The sequence below is a fragment of the Metarhizium brunneum genome, chromosome 1 (assembly GCF_013426205.1).
Source record: "Metarhizium brunneum chromosome 1, complete sequence".
Classification (NCBI taxonomy): domain Eukaryota; kingdom Fungi; phylum Ascomycota; class Sordariomycetes; order Hypocreales; family Clavicipitaceae; genus Metarhizium; species Metarhizium brunneum.
Window position 1 is genome coordinate 4,101,652 of NC_089422.1, and position 23,949 is coordinate 4,125,600.

Here is a 23,949-nt window from a genome sequence, read left to right on the forward strand (position 1 = left end):
TTCGCTTCCCATGGTAGCATTATTGCAGATGATGGTAATTATGGATCCTACGCAGGCCACACCTGGTCTCAGAGTGAGTGTTGTAAGCAAGCGATCTACTCCATAGCGTCGGACCTTTGCAACCCCGATACCATTCACTTACTACTTGCACGACTCATCTCCCCTGGATATCTAATGTCGGACAGCAATAGCCACAGCGGCCCTTTCCAACATGCCCTCTGACCAATCCTCACGCAACTCTGCACACGGCTCATGGCTCATCTCTCCCATCTCTCTTGTCCAAACTGCCTGCAGCGCCTAATGCTTACACGCGCTTACACAGCGTTACTAAGCCCCACTTCTGCGAGTCCCTCCCACCCTGTAGTTACTTAGATACTTTACCATATATGTCAAATTACTAAATGGCCTAGGTATCTCCGTAGCTACCCCGGGATTCCCAGCTCCTGCACAATTTCCAAGGTTAAAGCATTACTGCATGTCCTACCCACTTTAATTAACCCTCCAAACCCGACTTATACAACATCTGCTTCCCCCGTCCCCTCCAGAAAACCATAAAAAAATAAAAATAAAAATACAACACATACAAAAGCTTGCCATTGCCCCATTGCAAAATGAGAAAACACGCCGCCCCGTCATCACCGACCCTCCAAAGCGTGATGCCCTCCCTGCCCCCGACCCCCGACCGCGTATCTGAAGAATCCAAGCCCCTCGTCAACAGAGGCATGACCATCGCCGCCTTTGACGGCTCCTTTGCGCCGCTCGTGCGCCCAACCGTCCGCCGCAAGACACCGTGGTACAAAGACAGGGACTACTTCCTAGCCGGCTGGCTGAGCCCGGCCATCTGGAAGGCCGCCGTACGCTGAGATCCCCCCCCTTCTCCCAAAAGAAGACTGAAAACTCCATCGCTAAGCCAAGACCCAAGGTCGTCGAGGCCATCGCCACCTCGTGCCTGTCATATGTATCCCTCCTCGCCGTCTCTACGCTCGTCAGCTACAACACGCCCCGTATAGGCGGCTACATCGGCATATTCAACACCGTCCTCCTCACCATCTTCATATATGCCACTAGTCCCGCGTCTGGCGGCCACATCAACCCCATGATTACCTTTTCGGCCATTCTGGCGGGGATATGCCCCCTTCCACGAGGTTCGGCCAAGCACCCCCCTTCTACCTCGTGTGATATTATCGCCAGGCTAATCCGGTGACCGTAGGCGTCTTGTACATCTGCGGCCAATTGCTCGGCGCATCGCTGGCCGGCGGCATACTGACCGGCGTCTGGGGGGAAGAGAAAGCAGCCATGTACGCTGGCCCCTCCCCCTTTTGGCTTTTTTTCAAAACTGACACAATGGGGACAGCATCCACGGCGGAGGGTGTTTCTTCACCCCTTCCGTGACCTCGGCCGGCCAGGTCTTCCTCAACGAGGTCGCCGCCTCCTTTGCCATCCTGTACCTCTCGTACGGCGTGGGCCTGGACCCCCGACAGGCCGTCCTTTTCGGACCCCGGCTGGGGCCCTTGCTTGTCGGTGCTTCGCTGGGACTCGTTTCGTTTGCGAGCAGCGGCATTGCCGACGGCTACGGAGGCGCCCAGGCGAACCCTGCGCGGTGTTTTGCCGCCGCCATTGCGAGGAAGGACATGTCTTGTGAGTATTTTTTCCCTCTTTCTTCTGGTTGATATTTGAGACTGCAGAGGCTAATCTTTTGTCTGTTGAGACCAATGGATATGGTGGTTTGGTCCAGCTGTCGCAGGTGTCCTGTTGGCTGTCTTCTACAACACCATTCCACCTCATCATACTGATGATCAGCAACAAAAGGAGCGTCAGCACGAATCTAATGTATAATAATATTTTGACCATAAATCTACTGCTACTATATATAGACTTACAGCCGTCTCATTTACTTTTGAAATCCAGGGCATCACAAACCACGTAAAGCAACCTACATCAACCCATAGCATCCCTAGTGCACATGTGTATGGTTTTGTAAAGTTTTGTCTTTTACTTGCTTTGGCTCTACTTCGTTACCGTCGGCCACTGGGGCCCTTTGGAGGGTCCCTCACCAACAGTCTAACCTTGCCGTCGCCAATCTCAACGCCTTGACTCAGGATATCAACCTCTTCTTTCTCCTCCGCCGCCTCCGCCGCCGCCTCCCTCGCCAGGGACTTATCCCAGCTGCGTGCGTCAATGCCAAGAATGCCCCCCATGCTGTTTCTATCACCAGGTACAGAGAATTCGCGATATGCATACCGCCATTCGTTGAGAAAGCTGCGGATCGCCCTGCCGACCTTGTCTTTACCGTTTTTACTGTGATTTCCTGTGCCAGTGATAGCATAGACAGGCCGCGATTCTTTGCTGTTATCCATGAGAATCTTCTCCAAATATTCTACTGCTTCCTCTGGGTGAAGCCCGTGAAGGTCTACATAAATCTCGGCTGCGGTGCCCATATGCTTATTGCGATGCTCGTAAAGTTCTCGTGCTGCCTCTCTATGTGCTTTTCGCATCAATTCGTTTTCACTTTGTCCTCGCAGACTAAGAGCCTTGGCGGCTCTGGCATCGTTTCGGTTCCAGGCTTGAGCAGCACTGGCATTTCAATGTTAGAAGCATATTTTCAAGACCACATGCTGCTAGAAATAAATACCTTTGCAAAAATTTATTGCGGAGGCCACCGTGCTTGATGGCCTCTTGGCGAGCCTTAAGGTACGCCTTGTTCACTCGATCACCGGTTTCCAGCCAAGGAATGTGTTTCGGGCTTTGGATAGCCTGGGCTGCTGCGCTATTCTCACCATTCCTGTTGGCACCAGAGTTACCGTTACCTAATCTTCTAGACTCAAGTCTGGGCGAACCGGGAGTGGGTGAAGGTGACATCTTGACAATGTCCGCCAGGGAGTTTGGGATAACATTTTCCTTGTGGTGTCCATGGCCACCACGCTTGCCATGGTGTTTCTTGCCCTGTTTCGCCGGAGCAGAGCCAAGGGACGGGAACGCCTCATTATCGTCAATAGCGGGAGCAGCAGTAGTAAAATCCTTGACCTGGTGGCGGCTACCGGGCCGGGAGCGCAACCGGGGACTCTCCGCGCCATGGTAGCTTCTGGGCCCTTGGGGCGGATTCAAGCCAGAAGCTATGAGGCTGGCACCCGCACCGCCAAAATTGTTGAAACTTTCTCCTCCATGCTGCAATGCAGGAAAAGATGCCATATCCTGCAGCGAAATATTGCCCTGACTCTTGCTCGTGCCGCTTGGGTCATCCAGAGAAAGCTTGTTCATAAATCTTGATGGATCATGAGAAAATACACAAAGGTCGCCGGCAAGACAATTGCCCATGATCCAATATCTACAAATACAGTTAGATTGTGAAATGCCATATTCTCGATTATACTTACTTGCAGAGATGGTTGCTCAGATCGTGGCTAAATCGACAGTCGGCTCGTAAACACTGGCCGGTGGACATGTAAAACTTGCAAATGACACTGCCTTTGGATTGACTATTGGGCGTAACTGGTCGTCCGTCTGACGAAATCGACTTCCCGATCAACACGCTCTTAGGCTCATCCAGGCTATTCAGAGGGGGCCCTCCGTCTTGGCTTTGGCTTTCCATGATGGACGCAATGGTAGCACTCAAATCGTAGCCGTGTGAGGCCAGCGCAGCCTCGATCTCCTCATCTGTTCTGGTTTGGCCCAGGATTGATCGGAGCATGTCGTAGGGAGACATGTCAATCTGTTGCGAGGACATGGATGAAAACTCCGGGGCGGCGGCATTCAAAAGACTGGGCGTGCCGACAGATGATGATGTGCTGGCAGCGTCGTCGTTGACTAGCCACTCCACATTCTCAGATTGATAATCGCCGAGAATCTCGGTCGCAGGGCTGGCATCGCTGGCGAATTCGTAAGCGTTCAGGCTTGGACTGTGAGGGATAACTGGTGTGGCTAGGGCCAGCCGGGGGGATGCTCGCGGCGAAGAGAAGGGAGAGGCGGTAGATGACTTGGCCCTTTGGAAGGTTGAAGGGATGAAGCCTGGCGGAGCGAGAGGGCTCACGGCAAGTCTTGGAGAGCCGGATAATGGCGTCGGGGACCCGCGCCAAGAGGCCGGAGACGGTCGTCGCAGGATGGACGATCGTATCGGAGGGGGAGAAGCTGACGAGCCTCCTCCTTCTCGAAACCTCCACATTGCATCGAGAATTACATTTTCTAACGAGGAGCCAGTCAGGCTGGTCTCCTTCTTCAGAAGCTCCTCCAGCTTGTCTGTCTTGTCCTCATCTTCTAAAGTCGTGTCCTGCAGAATGGGCAGGCACAAATCGTAGTGTTCGTCCGAAACCATGATGATTGTGGCTCCTTCGACAAAAAGGGGCGTGCTTACAACGTTACGACGAGGGCTTGTTACGAAAGGGGGCGGTTCGGACAAGAAAGGTAGAGGCGATTCGATCCGTTGATGTACTAGTCGAATTTGCAAAACAAGGAAGGCACGACTCAGGTATGGCACGACAAATCGAGGGCAGACGTGTGGTCGGTGGCCAAGTCGAAATCAAGCGATGGATCAGCGCGCGTGAGCTTGAATACATGTAGTTTAGTAGGCAGTAATTGCAAAAACCAAGGTGGTTCGTGGGTTCGTACTCAGGTATGAGAGGGATGTGCGAGATGAGATTGAGTTAGACCTGCAACCTCGAGGTTAAGAACGACGCGTCCCAAAGGGGGGGGGGGAGATGGATGTAGCACGAGTGGCGAAATGCGGACTGATTTACGGGACGAAAAAAGCAAGACTCCAAGCCAAAAAGCCAAAACACTGCAGATGAAGGAGAAAAAAAGAGTTGACAGATGAACCGCACTTCAGAGGGTGGAAAGCAACGCAGGACAACAAAGGCACAAGGTGGTGAAGAATCGAAGATGCCCAGAGGTCGGCCACGGGGGGGTTGGTGGTGGTGGAGGTGACGAGTAAGGGATCCAGCTACTCCGTACCGGGATGGGGAGCTCACATTGCGCCGCGGCAAAACAAGGCTCAGATAGGTCACGGATAAGCCGTCAAAAGCGCCCGGCAGCTAGGTCGGTGGACAAGAGACAGAGAATAACAGCCGTCGAACTGCGCGCATGCAGACTCCGAATGCGCCCGGCGTCAGTGCAGGAATCGGAGCTTAATGGGTAAAAGAAAGGACCGCGAGCGATGACGAGACGGCCGGAGTGGGTTTGGTTCAAGTACTGCTTTGGCTGGGGGTTTGGGGGTTTGAAGGAGGGGGGTGGACATGGAGGCTTTGAGGCGCAAAGGAACATTGAGCGTTGAAGCATTGGCTTCTAGTTCCAACCAGCATCAATATTCGCTCCGATGTCCAGCTGAGGAGGACCTTTGTCCGGCCAAGTGCTACATGTACATGACACGGTACTCCGTACCTTCTTGTAGTACACACGGAGTTCCTCGGGAGTAATACTAGTGCTTCCCAATGTTGATCTGAGGCGACCACCGAGGCGACCACTCGGCGGCTTTGCAGCCTCGTCCCGCTGTGGAGACGATCCCTTGGCCTGTGCCAATTGACCTCAAACATGAGCCAGGCGTCGACTGGTGCTCCGTATCGAATCAAAATGGTCCGTGGTCCACTGGAGTTGACACCACCAGATTGTCTTCCACCGCTGGACCTCGCTGGACCTCGCTGGACCTCGACCTGGCGCTTGATTAGTGCCCGAAGAGATCAGAAGGGACCAGGACGACTGTAAAAGTTATCTACCACCAGACTGCACGAACCAAGGCCGCCGTGCGTACTTGACCCATAAATTACAATCAAGATACCATCCCTACTTTTATATCGCCACTGCTCAGTTCAAACACCATGTCAGGTTCGACGTCAGCTTCCCATCTACGGAATCTCGTCATCGTCATCCCCACCTCCGAACCCAAAACTGAAGCCTCCTCCAGATCCATCCTCTTCCGTTTCCTTGCCAATGGCGGTATCCCATTTGCGCTTCTTCCCGCTCTTCCTGTCAGCTAGCTCGAGAGCCTTGTCCAGAATATCTGGATACTGCTGTCCCAATCTTTCCCTGAACAACTCAAACGGCTTTTCCACGTTGCGTTCAAACCCAGAAACCTGGTCAGCCTTGTCTCGCATAAATAGCAATACTTCGGACAGGAGGCTAAGGCTGGGGGACTGAGGAACAAAGTTCTGAGTCAAGGCAATCCCGCTTTCAAGGTTGACAACAAGATGCCACCATCCACTCGGAACGTGCAGAATCTCGCCCGTGCTACATATGCCCTCGACGCATTCAGGCAGCCGCCTGGCTTCTTCGTGAAAGGTCAGGAGCCATTCAGCAATGCTGAGAGGACTTGTGACCTCGCTGCTGTCCTCCGACACGTACACACCGGGAACCTGAGCTGTCGGAGGGAACATGACCCAGTACTTGGACCCTTGGATGACTGCATTCCAAGCACTCGTGCCATTGGGGTCTTTGTGGAAGGTTGAGCCACTTCGCTCTGGTCCAATGATCAGCCATCGGTGCGCAGGGCGTTCGTCTCCGAGAACTTCGAACAGGTCAGGGCCGAAACAGTCTGGCTTCCAGTAAGCCGTGCCATCTTGGTGGCCGACAGTAATGCCCATTTTTTCTGCAAATTTGCGGTCGAAGAGATACAGTGGACTTTCATCCTTGTTGTCCCTCATATAGTTGCAATATCTCTCCATGGTCCAGTCGACTGCTTCCGCACGAAACTCAACGCTGGCGTATGCCCTGAGCAGCTCGTCTATAGTCCACTTGGAGCACACTGGCCAGTCCTGAATGCATTTGGTGAGAATAAAGGGCTTCTCAGTCCATCGTTCTGCATATTGTTCATATGTCAGGTTCTCCATCCGGCGAATCTGGTTCGCTTTGGGGATGTTTTTCACAAAGCTTGACAAGTCAATGTTGCTGCAAGCGAATGGCCTGTGCAACACGTCAGAAAAGACATTTCCGCAGCCTACTACAGCCTCCTGATCTTTGGACAAGGCTAAGAAAGTTGACCTCCATGAGCCAAGCCAGCTAAGGGAATGACCAGCCTCTACCGATAACCTGGTTCCAGCTCTCAGATTAGTGACCCAAGACTACTACAGCGAAATGTGTCATTCGTGAATAGTAACAACACTGCAACGGGACGCACGAAATGTTAGGCAGAACTTACTGCAAAAACAGGGCTTTCCAAAGCTCATCTGCGTGGCAAAAGGCAAACAAAAACTTGCAGGTCGAGCCGAGACTCAGTAAGGATTTTGCATCCACCTGCTCCAGGATCAGCATGAGCATCTCATCGGGCAAGAAACCCCATGTGCCACTGTTTGCCTTTGCATTCGATCCGTTGGAGAGGTAGCGGTTGCCTAACGGCTTTACTCCAAGTGGATGTGTGGGAATGGAGTCACCGTGCGTGACGGCGTTGTCGTCGCAAGATGTCGACTCAGCAGATTCATATTCATGTGATCGACGGACGATGCCGTTGGCTTGGTGGTGCAAGACGGCGGACGGCATGGTTAGAAAGCAGGGCTGATATGCTGATACGAAACCCTGCAACACCACGTCACCTGCTGTCTTTCCCCCCCAGATGTCAGACGTCGACTTGACACTTCCCTTGGACAGATATGTGAGCGCCAGGCCAAACTCAAGCAAGCCTGTAGACCGGCTGACTACTGATGGCGCCGGCGCCACTCTTCTCGGCTCGACCGAATTTGGCGGAATGAGTGAATCGAACTAGGATCGACGGCAGGACAAATGGTGAGTCACAGGTGACGATGCAGGGCAAGATTCAAACTGAATTTGTTTAGATACTGCTAGGCTGCCACGGGAAACAAGGGGGGGGATAAGGAGGGTGTGGCAGGCTAAGCCGACCCGACGACGTGACGGAATGTGAGAGGAACAGAGTTGGCGTGTAAGTTTTGTGCGCCTATGTGGTGCAGTAAAGAGGCAGACCAAGGATACAGTCGGTATCTTCTCGGTGACACAACACTGGAAATGAGGCGACGTGGGGGAGTATTGGGTAACGTGCTTGCTTGCCTCTGATGGATCAGGCTGGATTACATTGCACCAGACTGAAGACAACGACTCGAAGTGCCTTAGGCAGGTGCCTACGAGTAGATAAGCACCGTATATCGTATCGATAGCAGCTTCTAATCAATAGTTCATTGGCGTATTAATATCAGAAGCATTGTTAAACCCGATGGGGCAAAAAAAAAAAAACCGCCACACGAAGCAGGCCAAGGGTTGGGAAAAAAAAAATTTCCCACGCGAAAAGTTGCATACATATCCACAGGCGCGCGTGAATGGGGCGTGCCGCCATCTGGAGAGCAAGTCCAGTGGGCTTCAATGGACACGGCAACATGGCTTGAGTGGCCAGTGGCCCAGTGGCGGACTCGGCCTCCAGATGTCTGGCATCATCTGGCCCAGCGAAACCACTTCAGCTCACATTTGGCAGCATTGGCAGCTGTGGAACGCTCAACAGGTACCCTAAGCATGGGCCCACAGCCCCTCGCTCGGCCCTGATTGGCCTGCGCACACACTCAGGTGAAAATTATACAAGCAGCCAACGCCCCTCCGCAGATAATTTTTTTTCTCTCTCAACCCTTTCCTCCAAGGAACATCACAACGAGATACCACGACATTTCCTAGATCCCGTCAGCTCTCGTTCTTTTTGCGAGGGTGTACGAATCTAGTCGAATTTAATTTTTCTTTCACGGCCGTCGCAGTCTTCCCAGTGAGGAACCTGCGATTTTTTTTTCACACTCGTCGCCCCGCGTCTTTGACATTGTCTAGGTCGAGCTGCGCTTGATCTAGATTCTCCGCCAACCCTCTCGCAATCATGGCTACCGATAAGGGACTCGAGGACGTCCCCGAGGGTGAGTTTTTTATTGATACGTTTTGGCCGGGGCGCAAGCGGCCGCGGGAAATGGTCGCATCGGGGAAACCCATCGTCTGGGTTCGCACATTGAGGAGAGACACAGCGACCTCCCGCGCCTAGTCTCTCCCCCGCGTGTCGGTCCAGCAGACAAAAAAGACCCCACGATGCCGCTTCATCGAGGCCCGCCCTCATATGCTCCACACCGAAATGGCGAACACGTTCCTAGCGCAAAAGACTGATCAATTGTATTTTTTTTTCGAGTATAGGACAGATCGAGTCCAACTACGATGAGACCGTCGACTCCTTCGATGACATGAGCCTCAAGGCTGAGCTTCTACGAGGTGGTGAGTAAAATTCTCCTTTCAGGTGGTGCCTTGCCTATGTCATGGGAAAAAAAACCATACAGACGCAAAGCCGCCTCAACTTGAAGAGATGAAAAGATTCAAATAATTGACACCAATCCCTTAGTCTATGCCTACGGTTTCGAGCGACCTTCTGCTATCCAGCAGCGCGCCATTATGCCCGTCATCAAGGGCCACGATGTCATTGCCCAGGCCCAGTCTGGTACTGGCAAGACGGCTACTTTCTCTATTTCCGTTCTCCAGAAGATTGACCCCACGGTCAAGCAGTGCCAGGCTCTGATCCTGGCCCCCACCCGTGAGCTGGCTCAGCAGATTCAGAAGGTCGTCGTCGCTATTGGCGACTTCATGAACGTTGAGTGTCACGCTTGCATTGGTGGTACCAGCGTCCGCGAGGACATGAAGGCCCTCCAGGATGGCCCTCAGGTCGTCGTCGGTACCCCCGGCCGTGTCCACGACATGATCCAGCGCCGCTTCCTCAAGACCGACGCCATGAAGATGTTCGTCCTTGACGAGGCTGACGAAATGTTGTCTCGTGGTTTCACCGACCAGATTTACGACATCTTCCAGCTGCTGCCCCAATCTACCCAGGTTGTCCTCCTGTCTGCCACCATGCCCCAGGACGTGCTCGAGGTCACCACCCGCTTCATGCGCGACCCTGTCCGTATTCTGGTCAAGAAGGACGAGCTTACCCTGGAAGGTATCAAGCAGTTCTACATTGCCGTGGAGAAGGAGGAGTGGAAACTTGACACCCTCTCCGACCTGTACGAGACTGTCACCATTACCCAGGCCGTCATCTTCTGCAACACCCGCAGAAAGGTCGACTGGCTCACCGAGAAGCTCACTGCCCGTGACTTTACCGTCTCTGCCATGCACGGTGACATGGACCAGGCACAGCGTGACCTGATTATGAAGGAGTTCCGATCCGGTTCTTCCCGTGTCTTGATCGCCACTGACTTGCTGGCCCGTGGTATCGATGTCCAGCAGGTCTCCTTGGTCATCAACTACGATCTCCCTGCCAACCGTGAGAACTACATCCACCGTATCGGTCGTGGTGGTCGATTCGGCCGAAAGGGTGTCGCCATCAACTTTGTCACTGCTGAGGATGTCCGCATGATGCGTGAGATTGAGCAGTTCTACAGCACCCAGATTGAGGAAATGCCCATGAACGTTGCTGACCTCATTTAAACGTCGTGTGGTTTTACTCAGCAAGACCAAGCGTTATTTCTCTCTCAAATTATCCTCTCAGTCTTGACACTTCTCGGGCTGCTCCGTCATTCAGTGGCCCCCTTCTGCCCGCTAGCAGTTAACGGCAGTTTGGCATCTTTGGGGAGGGAAAGGGAAAGGGGGGAAAGAAAGTGTTATTAAACTAGGTTGTCTCCTTTGTTGCTGCTCTCCTGATAGATTTGCGTTTTCTAGAGTTGACATTTCGAGGACGGAAAACCGCCTCTCTCCCTTGCGCCTATATCCCACGAACCATGAACTGGGTGAAGGGGGGGGAGGCACCCACCTCGTATGGTGACTTTGTGAGGAGGAAAAGAATGGAATGGCTGCGTGACGAAGGCTCCGAGAATGTCCTTTGCACCTTAATAGTGAATTGAAGGTGTGGGTGGGCTTATCAAAAAGTAATGCAATAGTTTCTTCTTTCTTTACCTTGTTTTGTCACCTTTGGTGTCTGTATCTAGGAGTCGCCGTTCATGACGAATACTTGTTTCTACGAAGACGTGCCTCGTTTGGTTCTTAATTGCTCGATGTGAACGGTTGCAATGCATGCCCGGCAGATGATATAACGAATGTATAAACAAAGTCGTCAAAATATCCCGTCATGATGATATCCCTACTGCCGTCCGGCCCAATGCTCCGGTGCATAAACGTGCCAAGCAGGGGAAGTTCCCCATGGGACAGGGACATGTCTCCATCCTCAGTGGAGCCATGGTTCACGACGAACCCACCATGTTGAGTTTCGCACATGTTTTGCTTTCTGAAACATGGTTCTTTGGTGAAGAATTAACGGCGTGTGTAGATGGCTTGATTTGCCTACATTGCGCGCCTTGTATAGATTGAAGGACAAGCCCCTCTTCTGACTCCTAGGGAAGATGAAGGATGACAAAGATATGGCAGCACAATCACGCAACAGACACCAAAATAGTAGACATGACTGACTTTACAATGGAAAAATTATGGCCATGTATCCCCTTACTCTCAAATTCCATGCTCACAACATGACATGTATGAGGCCCCGCTCCCAGTAACGCCTAGAATGGTATAACCCAGACAAAGGAAAACTAATCGTCCCAAAAAAGCAGATTCAACAGTCGACATTACATTCGACAACCACCGTTTTTACATAACCCATGTACCACATTATATCCACTCGTCATTGGTTCATCTAGCAACCCCAAAAGTCATTTGGCCAGGAGGGGGGCTCTTCACGGCTTGGCCTGCGTACGCGCCAGGAATAGGAACAGCTTCGTACGTAGGCTCGTCGGCTGGAGCTGGTGCGTGCTGAGGCTGGACGGGTGGCGAAGGTGTTCTTGTCGCAGGAGGTGCAAATGCAGCCTGGACGGTTTTGGGGGTGGCAGAGGGCGCCTTTGTCGGAGGAGGCTGCAGCTTGAAGTCCGGACTGGGAGTGCCGAACTGGGATTGGGGCACGACGACCTTGCCTCCAGGAGTGAAAGGGCTCGTCTCGTCAATGTCAGAGAGGTTTCGGTACGCAGCAGGCGGGTGGCGAGGTGACATGGCGTAGCTGCTGAGAGCAGGGGACTTGGGCCCGAAGCCGGGAGTGTTGGGGGCAGACTGGGTTCGCAGCTGGGCGAGGTACAGGTCGGAACGGGCACGGTCTCTCATGTCCATCGACTTCATGAGACGGCGTTTGGAGTAGAATCGGTAGAAGACGATGCTGTAGAGCGCGATGCTGATGACCTCGACGACTACTTCGATGATGATGCAGATGAGGGTCCAGTTTTGCAGGCGGCAGACGAGTGCATAGTCTACTTTTTCGTGATAAATTTCCGCGCGCTGGTTGTTGGTGCATGCCCATCCCCACATGTCTTTATTGTTGCTGTTGTTCTTGCTGTGCTGGAAGATGACGGCTGTGACCACCCACAGAAGCATACTTAGAATGAACTGAAATAGACGCTGTTAGCAAAGACGATTTGAGATAGTTGGCGTGGTTCAGGAGTGCAAGATTTGGAAACTTACCCAGCCAATTGCAAACATGGTGTAGTACGTGTTGACCTTGGTCGCTCGCCTGTGGCCTCCTCGGCAGTATGCGAAGAAGACAAGGATACAGGCGAATAGCGAGACACATGCCATGGCAAGAGTCAGCTTTTGTGGCCAGGCTGTCTGCTGAGTGTTGGGGGCCCATGGCGTAAACTTGCTGGCAGCAGCCAGAGACTTTGTGGAGTTGAAGATGGCAAAAGAGGCCGACAGCATGGACAGGATGATCAAGGAACAGCTGAAGTTGACACCTCGGAGAGCAAACTTGGCCATGCGAACACGAGTCTTGATTTTCTGTAGCCATGATGTTAGAGGTTTGAAGGCAAACAAAAACAGATTCCCAGCATGAACTTACAATGTCCTTGACTTGCTCCTTGTCAGTAGACACCTCCCGCTTTTCGAGCATTTCCTCCTCTCGAAAGGTCGGACTGAGGGGGTTTGAGAGTTGTCTGGCGGGAGTTCCTGGCACCTTCATGGCGCTTTTGAGAGGAGACTTGGGACCTGCCGCGGAATCATGGTCGTTGCCGATATAGCCAAAGCCAACATCGCCAGGTTGTGAGGTGCCCTCGGTAGGCTGCTCGGGGTCGGCAAATGGCGACTTCTTCATATCGACAGGCGAGTGTACAGAAGTTGCTTCAGCAAAGCGAGGCGTTCGGGGAATCTTGAGTGAGTTATTTGTAGATGAGGAATTTGAAGAGTTTGACCGCTTCGGGGCCAGATTCAACGCGACTGGCCGCTTCTTCCCGTCAGAGCCTGTACATCACAACCATGTCAGTCGAGTTTCTCGGGGTGTATTAATTGAACAGCCAAATCACTAGACGACGGACCTTTTCCGGCCATTGTGCAGTCTTATTGTATATGGATGGAGAGTAAAAACGATAGGCCAGTGTGAGATCGAAAGGACAGCACAAATGCCTTGGTATGGAATTTATGTATATAAAGTGGACAGAGCTTCCAAACCAGCTGCAAGCAGAGCCCAGATAAAGAACGAGAAGCAATCACGAGTGATAAAGGGTTGAAAAGGACGGAGAGACCAGCTAACGGGGAACAGAAGAGGGCCAGCGGCATGGTGCCGGTGAGGGAGCACATCGCTTTTGAGAGCGGCGGCTAGAGGCCCAGAGTACAACCTGGTCCATTCAACAATAGTCCGTTCCATGTGCCACAGATGCCGGTCAAGTACGACGGGTGGAGACAAGGAACAAGTGAGGTGTGAATCAGACTATCATGCATGAAAGTTGGCGGATAGAGAATACGGGATGTGATAGGCAGACGCATTGGTCGGACTAGGTAGATGGCTTGATTTGATAGACGCCGATACCTGACCAAACGGAAGTGGCGTCAAACAGTGTCGTAGTTGCTTTCTTCTTGGGCAGTAGTTGGCGCATCTTAGACTTTCGATGGTGCTGATGGAGAAGAGAATCGACATGTGCGGAGATGAGACAACAAGAGAGACACGACTTACACTATAGAACTTTGCAGAACTAGCGACAGAAGCCAGCTGTGATGACAGGCAAATTGAAGATTTCTAGTGAAGAAAGAACAGAAACAAAACAAACTCGTGTATGCTGATGGCGAGAGGGGGCCAAGTTCTCATTTGTAAGTCGTCTGAAATAACATGGTGTTTGTGTTCCCGCATTGGTCTGGAGTCTGGATACGGAGCATCCAAGGAGGGGGCCAGCGGGACGGCATGCAAATCCATCACCAACTAGTACTGCATCGAGTGGCAGGAGACAAAGTGCTCACATTCCACCTTGGCAGGATGGACAAGCTTTGACCAGCATGCTGCATGGGACATCCGGCTCGCGGTGTTGAAGTGGTGGGATGTGAAGACGGTCGACATGGCGGACGACGACGTGGTTGGTCCAACCTCGGACCTGCGACATGGTTGCTGGCGGCTAGGTTATTTGCAGGGCATCTGGCGGCTGTCCGAGGACCATTGAGCCCTCGACGCTGGAGCTCTTGACGAGGCTGGCCTCCGATCCGACATGGTTGCATCAATCGATGGTGCTGCTCTGGGGATGAAAACATCAATGCAACTTCTAGCAAGAGCCAAGACGTTGCGGTTGGCCATGTCGGTGCATCGACGCCATGATTGGCTGTCTCCCGCTCTGGACTAGGTCGTGGAAAGCGGCCGCTTTGTGGACCACAGGGGAGCTTTGTGCATCTTCACCTCCGTTCAGCCAACCAGATGGCTGTCTGGCGTGACAAGCTGGCTTGATGCCGCCCACCGTGCTCAAGCTTGCAGGACCTGGGCGGCAATGCGCGCGTCAGGATTCGCTGCAAATGGACCTGATCCCACACGAGGTCGTCAACCTGTCGCTTCCGACATGGACCTTGCATGGATGGCATGGCCAACCATGGCCACCAGTTCTTCGTCGCACTCGCTCTATTTTTCAATCCATCTGCCTGCTGGTGCTTCTTGTTCGACAGTGCGAGGCCAGAAAGTATTTGTCTCGACGACCAAGGTACCAGTTGACCCTTGCAGGCGCCCGTTGTACGGGGTACTACAGGATACTAAAATATGTTTACAGAGTAGCTCAAGGATGCAATGGCATACTGGACTATGGAGTATTGTACATGAGCCAATATATTCCGACCAAGTTGGCTGAGACGCTGCCGAGCGCCGAGTACAGACCACGGATGGCCAAGGAACAGTCTCACAGACCCATTCCGTCAACATCATCGACTTTTGGCCCCCATGCATGTTGTTGCAAGATGTTCATCCGCTGCATGTCTGATCCTCCCGTCGCAAAACCGCCGAAAGAACCAGACCAGCCTCACATATCCTCACTAACATTTACCACTTTGCCCACCGACTTGGATCTTGCCGCCCGGGCCTCAGTCAGATGCAGCACCAGCGTTCGCAGTGATGCTTCTTGATTTGGCATGTCATCTCTGTATCATTGGTCAACGGAACGTCGGCTTCAACGTGCCAACCTGTCGTTGTTTCTCAAAACTGATGGCGTGGCTCTCACGTGAATGGAACTGATGTAGTTCTGCCAGGTACCATATTCTGTCTGCATGCTGTGCATCCTTACGCGGAGAGCTCCGGATCTGATATGGTTTGTTATTCATGCATCAGTGGAGTCGACATCATATTTGTCATCCCATTGTGTGACAATGAGTCTTACTTTTTGCCATGGTTGTGGCTCGCATATCCAGAACAAGTCCGACGTCTGCAATGATTAGCAACAACATGTACTATGTTGCCAAAAGGTTTCCTACAAAAAGTTACTCTTCCCTCGCTTCTCAGACTCCTCTGTCTATCTGGCTTAGTTGTGGTTTCCAAATGAAACAAGACCCCCATCTGCCAAAGGGCTATTCCGCCGTTCCGAGTAGCATGGCTACCACGTTGTAAAAAATGCCTTATATTAGGGCCCCAATTTCACCAAGTATTCAGAAAATTTGATTCTCGTGTCCGAATAACAGCCCGAGGCTCTAGCATGAATACTGACTTTAATAATTTTCTGATCTCTGTCTACTGTTGATTGTTGACCTAGAGCCCGAGGGTCTCAGAATCCCGCGCCGTGCCATTCTCCCACCGCATAACAGCAGGCTTAATTATAACATCATGTTGAAAAACTGGCAAACTATTTGGAAAGTCAACATGGTGCCGGTCCGCAAGCTAAACTGGATTACTTTCCCACCTCGAAGTTGCAAGTTGCGACTCTCATTTACATCCTCTCGCCACCCCCTCCAGTTCTAAAACTTGGGCCAGTCCGTTGACAGAAGATTTTTCGGTCATGATATTCTGCTTAAAAAAAATTCACACTGAGATAATGTGAGTATGACCACTTCAAAATACACCGTCACAAACTGGGGTAAGAGGTGTCCGATGGTAACTGGTCAACGTAGGCAAGATCTGAACTTTACGATGTACAATGGAGGACAAGATTTAGCATTTGTAGCATCACTTGCATCTCAAGGGACAGAACTTTAGGACTTGGTGGGTTTGAAGTACCTTTTTAGGGGTTCCGTGAATTATGATGCTGCTTAGAAAGGTTGGGAGTGAAACTGGGGTGGTTACTCGGAGTTGTAAAAAACCTGGACAGACTCTATACCACTGGAGGTATACTGGCAATGATAACGCTCCCCCCCCCGTAGGAATTAAATCAACACAGCTGATGCCATTAATGACGAGCAACAAAGATAAGTCTTTGACAGCCCGACCCACCGGCCGAGCTACTCTATCAAGCACTCTATACACGGATGAATACACGGATGAATAATGCGGAAGGCAGTACCTCCGTGGTCCAAAGCCTCCAGCAACCAGGATCAGGCACAGTTTTGCCTCGTCTTTCCCGCGATAGCAGCATGGTTGTGACAACATTAAGACTTACTCGTGAAAACCGCTCGCGTCCGAGGTCAGAGGGGCAAGCAACCGACTTTCAACCGGGGAGGGGCATTGGGTCGTTATCAGCATATCAGGCCCTAAAGGGACTAGCGTAGAGTCATCTCTCTCGCAATGACTGCACACGAGGAATTTTGACTGCTTCAAGGCTAAAACCCCAAGATTTTGTGAGCTTCGCGCAGCAACGAAAAGCGGCGATTTTTCTGCGTGAAACTTGTCGAGGCATTCAGTGAAGCCCCATTTTTCTGAATCCAGCGACTCTATATCCACCAACACTCCTGCACCGTGTGGCCGAGACCGAATTCCAAACCGCAAGGAAACCTGCAAAAGCGACGATTTATTTCTGCCCCGCCAAAACCCTGCCCGCCATGTCGAACGGGGACCCCAAGTACGACGACATTGACTCCGAGTCTGACTCTGGCGACTCCATCGACCAGCACAACGAGGTTGGCGATGGCTTGGATGAGAAGCCTCGCAAGTCTGCACTCAAGAAGTCCGCCGTCGCCCTCGCTCCTGAGCCTGTTGTACAGAGACCCCCGCTGCCGCCGCAAACCGATCCCAAAGATCTTGATGTATCCAGCCTCACGCCTCTGACTCCCGAAATTATTGCACGCCAAGCTACCATCAACATCGGTACCATCGGTCACGTCGCCCACGGAAAGTCTACCGTGGTCAAGGCCATCTCTGGCGTCCAGACTGTCCGCTTCAAGAACGAACTGATCAGAAATATTACCATCAAGCTGGGCTACGCCAACGCCAAGATTTACAAGTGTGACAACTCCGAGTGCCCTCGGCCAGGATGCTATCGAAGCTACAAGAGCGAGAAGGAGGTCGATCCTCCTTGCGAACGCGACGGATGTGGTGGTACCTACAGATTATTGAGACACGTCTCGTATGTGCTTCCCCCCTTTTGTAGCCCTCATCTCAGCGACCCGAAGATTATAGTGAGGCTAATTAAGCATTTTCTCATCAACCAGATTCGTTGACTGCCCTGGCCACGATATTCTCATGAGCACAATGTTGTCAGGCGCTGCCGTCATGGACGCTGCCCTTCTTTTGATTGCTGGCAACGAATCTTGCCCTCAGCCACAAACCTCGGAGCATTTGGCGGCCATTGAGATTATGAAACTCGACAAAATCATTATCCTGCAAAACAAGGTCGATCTGATGAGAGAAGAAGCCGCCCAGCAGCAATATGAATCTATCCTCAAATTTATCCGAGGAACCGTGGCTGGCAAGTCACCCGTCATCCCCATCTCTGCCCAGCTCAAGTTCAACATCGATGCTGTCAACGAGGCCATCGTCAACACTATCCCCGTCCCTCCCAGAGACTTCACCATGGATCCCCACATGATTGTCATTCGATCATTTGATGTCAACAAGCCTGGTGCTGAGATTGACGACCTCAAGGGTGGTGTCGCCGGTGGGTCCATCCTGCACGGCGTCGTCAAGCTGGGTGACGAGATTGAAATTCGACCGGGTATCGTCTCCCGTGACGATGGTGGTGCCCTCAAGTGCACGCCCATCTTCTCTCGTGTCGTCTCGCTCAACTCCGAGGCCAACGACCTCAAGTACGCCGTTCCCGGCGGTCTTATTGGTGTCGGTACCCGCATCGACCCTACCCTCTGCCGAGCTGATCGTCTCGTCGGTTTCGTCCTCGGTCTCAAGGGCAGACTCCCCGAGATCTACAGTGAAATCGAGGTCAACTTCTACCTGCTCCGTCGTCTGCTCGGTGTTCGGACCGCCGACGGCAAGCAGGCCAAGGTCGCCAAACTCGCTCAAAACGAGTTCATCATGGTCAACATCGGCTCCACCTCCACCGGTGCCAAGGTCGCTGCCATCAAGAACGATGCTGCCAAGCTTGTCCTCGTAAGCCCTGCTTGCACCAACATTGGCGAAAAGGTGGCACTCAGTCGGCGTATTGAAAAGCACTGGCGTCTGATTGGATGGGCTACCATTACTGCGTAAGTCTTGCTTCATTCTCATATTGCTACCTTTGCTCTTTGAATACATGGAGAGAATCTAACACTCGGTCAATAGTGGTGTCACTCTGGAGCCTAGCACCTCCTAATTTACAGACGTACGATCATGACGGGATGAGGAGCGTATTATGCCACAGAAGTCGGTTGCTAAAAAAGTGTTTACGGTGACAAGCGCGTCGGACGCCTGTATCCCCGGGTTGTTGTTATACCAGAGATGGCTGGGCGCAAAATAGGGGCTGGGTATAAAATGGTTTGCTGGGAACTCAGAAGAGGATGATGGCGCAGATGAGTTAACAGTGGCAGCAGTAGCGCATGGCGTATTCCTGACGTCTGCTGGAGCAGTAGCCCCATGTTGCTCATAAACCAAATGTGGACTGTACGCTGTAGGGTGCATCATGGGATCCGAAATCCTTATGTGCAACATTCATATAAGACGAGGACGTTCACAAAACAGCTAGATCAAAATCGAACTTGAGAAAAAATTTGGACATGATTTTTTTGTCCTCTGTTGTATTATTATTTCCTCACTTTCCGTGCATGCTTGACCAAGTTTTCTATCACTCCTTCAAACGCTTCCCTATCGCCTATCTTCTCGTCTGTTCGTTTCTTCCAGTATTCCAGGATTTCGTTGGCTGTTCCCTCCATGGCTTCTAGTTTAGAAACATGGGCCTTCAATTCTTCATTCGTCATGCCATCCAGCGCCTCGTCCGTGGTCATGCAGAGGTATCGGGCGGCAACCAAATCCAGCTCAGGCTGGGGAGGTGGTCCTTTCCTCTTTTTGGAGCCCCTGGGCTTGCCCTGCGTATCTACCGATGTTGACGAAGCATTTCCCTCGCTCTGTTGTAGCCTGGATGCGGACCTTGAATCGCTCGACCTCCTAGGTGACGAGGCCCGTATCTTGAGAGAAGGAAGAACCAGCTTCTTCTGCTTGGATGCTGGAAGAATTTCATCCAAGTCTACGGGCACACCTAGTGAGACAAGGAAGAGACGGCGGGTGCGAGACCGAATCCAGTCAGGTGGCGCAAGAGGGGGAGGAGCGACCAGCTGAGACCAGAGTGAGGCCGATCTTGGAGTGAGGAATATGGATGACTCTTGAGGGAGTGTCTGCGGAGGAGGGAAGACTAGCTCTTGGGGGGGAAACAGGCTGTCCAAGCATGGCTCGGCTGTCGACATTACTTCATCCGGCCCTAATCCGTCGAAATCGGGTATCGACTGCATGATGATGTTGTTAGAAGGCGGTTGATCACAGGCGGAATGGTGTTATTCTTACAAATGGTAGTGTGGATGGCTGAACTGTGGGCGGAGCTTGTGTAGCCGCTGCTGTTGCTTGTGGTTGTTGAAAGCCGTCCTCGAAATCATCAAAATCATTATCTTGTCCTCCTTCTTCGAAGTCATCAAAATCATCCCCGAAGCCATCCCCCTCCTCTTCGTCCGCGTTCTCATCGCCTCCATGCTCAGCATGTTCATCATCCGCTGCTATCTCTAATACAACGTCTGGCTTGGCATCGGTACTTGAAAAGCGCTCCGGGGCATCAGCCGAGTCAACTGGCGCCAACACGGTAACAGGTACTTCCTGTTTAGATATCTCGGTCTGTATTTCGGTCTTAGGATCATCTTGCTGGGCAATTTCTTCTGATTGTGCATCGGCTTCCCCTTTCTCTTTTCTCTCTGCGGCTGGAATTTTGGCGGGAGAGCAGCTTGAATCGGCATTCTCAGCTCGTGGTTTCGGCATCGGAGAAGTTGCATGTGGTGTTGCGGTCCCAGACTGAGCATCTGTGAACTGATCGTCTGAATCTGAAGACTCTGGCTCAGCTGCATGGCAGTTAGCATATATTACTGCATACGTTGGCAGTCATAGAGGTGCAGAATGCATACATAGTTGATGTGCCCCGGGGTCTGTCTTGCCCATCTCTGGAGGGGGCTCCAGGCCCTCGGATGTCGCCATAACTGTGGTATGAGGTATTCAACGACTTTCTGCTTGTAATCAATATCGAGAAGGCAATCTAGCGTACAATTGCTGTCGTGGTGGCCCCTGAAGAAAGTCCGACTAATAGTGGCATAAGTGGACAGGCCAGTACGGCCTCTTGGTCGTGACGCTCGGTATTTGCGAATTCCAGCCTCAGATCATGCTGTAAAGCGATCGGTGGTGAACTTAGGTCAGCGTCATCCGTCGTCTTTTCTCTCTCGGATCTGCTCGCGTTTGATACGAACATCGACGAGTCGGTGGGATATGAATGGTTATTCTAGGTCTCGAGGTCGCTCTATCACGTGGGGCTCATCAATTAGGTCTGCATGGTTGCACAGCATCGTTCGAGCTCCTCGTCGGAGGGGTCAAAGGGGCGGTGCTCCAGTTGAATGTGTACATTAGGTAGGTATCTAAGTCTAAGTACTTTGGGCACAACATAGAGGCAGTGCAGGGCGGAGTACATGTACCTTTGAGGCTGCGCCCAAGCCTCTGGTTTTGGCGCGGCCAGTCCAACCCAGACAGCCCGGCGCGTGGAACTCGACATGGCCAAAAAAAAAAGCTGCCAAACCTCGAACTCTTCCGCGCAAGCTTTTGCTATCTTGACGATTGTATCCCAACCACATCGCGACGAGCGTTGGGAAGGCTGTATCGGCATTGAAATCAGCCAGCCTTCAGCATAGGACTTAGTGTGGTGGTATTTTGAGACTTTGGGGTTTCTTTGCCGTCGCCCACGCCGCCCTTTTTCGCAGGTCCGCCCGAACCCTAGGAAACGATCCGTCTTCCAGATAGCCAAAAACACCATGTCGTTCACCTTCGGAACTCAGGGCTCATCGAGCGCGCCATCCAATAATGCGACAACTACCGCGCCGGCCTCTGGCGGCCTCTTTGGGGCTACTTCATCTGGAAACACTCCTTCCTTCTCGTTTGGCTCACTAGGTAGCACTACCGGCAACAACTCAACTCCAACAAACAGTGGTGGATCTATATTCGGTCAGAAACCAGCCGGCGACGCGCAGAAGCCAGCAGGTGGTCTATTTGGGGGAGCATCTTCGTCTTCAAACACGGCATCAGCCCCATCTGGAGCTCTGTTTGGAGGAACTTCCACAACACCGGCGGCTGGCAGTCCCTTTGGCGGAACAAGTAATACTTCCTCTACGCCTACATCAGCAGCCCCTGCGTCCACTGGGATGTTTGGAGGAGGCAGTGGCGCTCTTGGAGGCTCCAACACTTCCTCTTCTAAGCCAGCTTCTGGTACCTTGTTTGGTGGCCTTGGTTCATCGGCTGGCGGTGGTCTCTTCGGCGCCCAGACCAGCAGTGGACAGTCTCAAAGTACGACTACGACAGCTGCAGCGCCCTCGTCTGGTTTGTTCGCGAGTTCCGGAACTTCCTTGTTCGGAAACAAAGCCAGCACGACTCCTAGTTCGAACACGCTGAGTACAACCCCAACCACTGCCACTGCGGCAACACCAGCCAAGCCTATGTTTTCCCTGCCATCGACTACTCCAGCGGGAGCTCCCCCGACTGATTCATCGAAGCCCGCATCTACAGCCGGGACGGCCGCCGGTGGACTCTTTGGCAGTGCTGCGCAGCCAACCACTTCGTCAGCTTCAACATCCGCCGTCCCAGCTGCCCCTGGACTTTTCGCGGGCGCACAATCTGGAGGCGGATCTTCTGCAGGAAGTCTTTTTGGCAACAAACCGGCAGCTACCGCCGGAGCCCCTGCTGGTGGTTTGTTTGGCGCCCCGGCCAGTAGCACGCCATCAACTTCAGCAACATCCGGAGCAGCCACAGCTACCGCAGGGTCGGCAAGCTCATTATTCGGCGCGAAAGCTGCTGGTACCGTGGGTTCAACCGCCCCAGCTTCAACAACTACCAGCAACAGTCTCTTTGGTGGTACTGCCGCCAGCTCTGCCACCACAACTTCGTCTGCGCCTGCAACCGCTGGTGGTACTACGGGGGGGTTATTTGGAAACAAGCCGGCGACTACAATGACCTCTTCAGCAACCCCGGCTGTTACCTCAGCGGCAGGTGGTCTATTCGGGGGCGGCCAGGCTGGTTCTACTGCTGCAGCTAAACCTGCGTCTTCTCTATTCGGTGCGACTGCTGCCGCATCAGCGCCTGCCCAGCCCGCGGCCGCAGCCCCTGCATCGACGGCGGCACCCACGGCAGCACCCACTTCAACTATGGGAGGTTTGTTTGGCTCCAAACCTGCAACAGACGCAACGAACAAGGACAATGCCAGCAAGGAGGAGCCTAAACCCACGACCCAGAATGGCACCAACAGCGCCCTCGGTGCTTCTACAACCGGCCCAACTTCGCAGATGGCTAGACTGAAGAACAAGACCATGGAGGATATTGTCACTCGATGGGCTTCAGATCTAACCAAGTATCAAAAGGAGTTCAAGGAACAAGCTACCACAGTGTCGACCTGGGATCGCAGCTTGGTTGAGAACGGCGAAAAGATTCAGAAGCTTTACCTTGATACTTTCGAAGCTGAGCGGGCCAGCCATGAAATTGAACGTCAGTTGGCCGCTGTGGAAAGCCAGCAAGAGGAGCTAGAAGCATGGCTCAATCGCTACGAGTCAGAGGTGCAGGACATGTTTGCCAAACAAATTGGACCCGGCGAGCAGCTTGGTGGACCTGATCAGGAGCGTGAGCGCACATATAAGCTGGCTGAAAAGCTAACGCAACAGTTGGATGAGAAGTCTCGAGATCTCTCAAAGATGGTTAAGGAAATCAACGACATCTCTGGGACGTTGAGCAAGGGGACCAAGACCGAAGATCCTGTAAGTGACCATTCATTCCCAATATTCTGTTTCTCACTTCTAAGACAACTTTCACAGTTGAGCCAGATCGTGCGGGTTCTCAATGGCCATCTCACGCAGTTGCAATGGATTGATGCAAATGCATCGGCGTTGCAGGCCAAGGTTTCGGCTGCACAAAAGTCCAGCGGCTCCCTCAACAACCACTACACTGGACCAGAGAGCGATGCTGCCGAGGGTTTCTACCGCTCTTACTACGGACGCCGATAAAAAGGCAGGCAAATAGTTGACATGGCCTTTTGGAATATATGGAACGGAGTACTGGAGGACAATCGGGCCGATGACATTTTCTGGCAATCACATGTTTTTGAGGGGAAGTTTAATGGAGACACAGAGCTGAAATATTGTCCCGATACTCGAAAATTACAACGAGTAGCAGGTATTTGTACACTAGCCTAGACTGTGGCATAATCACACAAGTCTTTGATG

General features: G+C 52.5%; 8 protein-coding genes across 8 annotated transcripts; 4 read left to right on the forward strand and 4 right to left on the reverse strand.

The window, feature by feature from the left end:
- Positions 1–611: 611 nt before the first annotated feature.
- Positions 612–1,836, forward strand: G6M90_00g012360 (uncharacterized protein; the record flags this gene model as incomplete). The annotated part of the gene is made up of 5 exons (XM_014693800.1): positions 612–854; positions 923–1,145; positions 1,211–1,298; positions 1,355–1,638; positions 1,709–1,836. 5 exons carry the CDS (start codon positions 612–614, stop codon positions 1,834–1,836), a joined length of 966 nt encoding a protein of 321 aa, XP_014549286.1.
- Positions 1,837–2,015: 179 nt separating this feature from the next.
- Positions 2,016–4,309, reverse strand: CID7 (Polyadenylate-binding protein-interacting protein 7; the record flags this gene model as incomplete). Its single annotated transcript, XM_014693799.1, has 3 exons — positions 2,016–2,574; positions 2,633–3,325; positions 3,375–4,309. The coding sequence occupies 3 exons, from the start codon at positions 4,307–4,309 to the stop codon at positions 2,016–2,018; spliced, it is 2,187 nt and encodes a 728-aa protein (XP_014549285.1).
- A 1,522-nt stretch (positions 4,310–5,831) lies between these two features.
- On the reverse strand, positions 5,832–7,458 carry FBOXP (F-box protein; the record flags this gene model as incomplete). Its single annotated transcript, XM_014693798.1, has 2 exons — positions 5,832–6,885; positions 7,121–7,458. The coding sequence occupies 2 exons, from the start codon at positions 7,456–7,458 to the stop codon at positions 5,832–5,834; spliced, it is 1,392 nt and encodes a 463-aa protein (XP_014549284.1).
- Positions 7,459–8,782: 1,324 nt separating this feature from the next.
- On the forward strand, positions 8,783–10,368 carry tif-1 (ATP-dependent RNA helicase; the record flags this gene model as incomplete). The annotated part of the gene is made up of 3 exons (XM_014693797.1): positions 8,783–8,819; positions 9,088–9,165; positions 9,290–10,368. 3 exons carry the CDS (start codon positions 8,783–8,785, stop codon positions 10,366–10,368), a joined length of 1,194 nt encoding a protein of 397 aa, XP_014549283.1.
- Positions 10,369–11,565: 1,197 nt separating this feature from the next.
- G6M90_00g012400 (uncharacterized protein) lies at positions 11,566–13,239 on the reverse strand (the record flags this gene model as incomplete). Its single annotated transcript, XM_014693796.1, has 4 exons — positions 11,566–12,306; positions 12,382–12,693; positions 12,755–13,152; positions 13,227–13,239. The coding sequence occupies 4 exons, from the start codon at positions 13,237–13,239 to the stop codon at positions 11,566–11,568; spliced, it is 1,464 nt and encodes a 487-aa protein (XP_014549282.1).
- A 3,879-nt stretch (positions 13,240–17,118) lies between these two features.
- GCD11 (Eukaryotic translation initiation factor 2 subunit gamma) lies at positions 17,119–18,821 on the forward strand (the record flags this gene model as incomplete). Its single annotated transcript, XM_014693795.1, has 3 exons — positions 17,119–17,642; positions 17,728–18,714; positions 18,791–18,821. The coding sequence occupies 3 exons, from the start codon at positions 17,119–17,121 to the stop codon at positions 18,819–18,821; spliced, it is 1,542 nt and encodes a 513-aa protein (XP_014549281.1).
- Positions 18,822–19,248: 427 nt separating this feature from the next.
- Positions 19,249–20,677, reverse strand: G6M90_00g012420 (uncharacterized protein; the record flags this gene model as incomplete). Its single annotated transcript, XM_014693794.1, has 3 exons — positions 19,249–19,944; positions 20,003–20,544; positions 20,608–20,677. The coding sequence occupies 3 exons, from the start codon at positions 20,675–20,677 to the stop codon at positions 19,249–19,251; spliced, it is 1,308 nt and encodes a 435-aa protein (XP_014549280.1).
- Positions 20,678–21,498: 821 nt separating this feature from the next.
- On the forward strand, positions 21,499–23,730 carry NSP1 (Nucleoporin; the record flags this gene model as incomplete). The annotated part of the gene is made up of 2 exons (XM_014693793.1): positions 21,499–23,484; positions 23,542–23,730. The coding sequence occupies 2 exons, from the start codon at positions 21,499–21,501 to the stop codon at positions 23,728–23,730; spliced, it is 2,175 nt and encodes a 724-aa protein (XP_014549279.1).
- Positions 23,731–23,949: the final 219 nt, after the last annotated feature.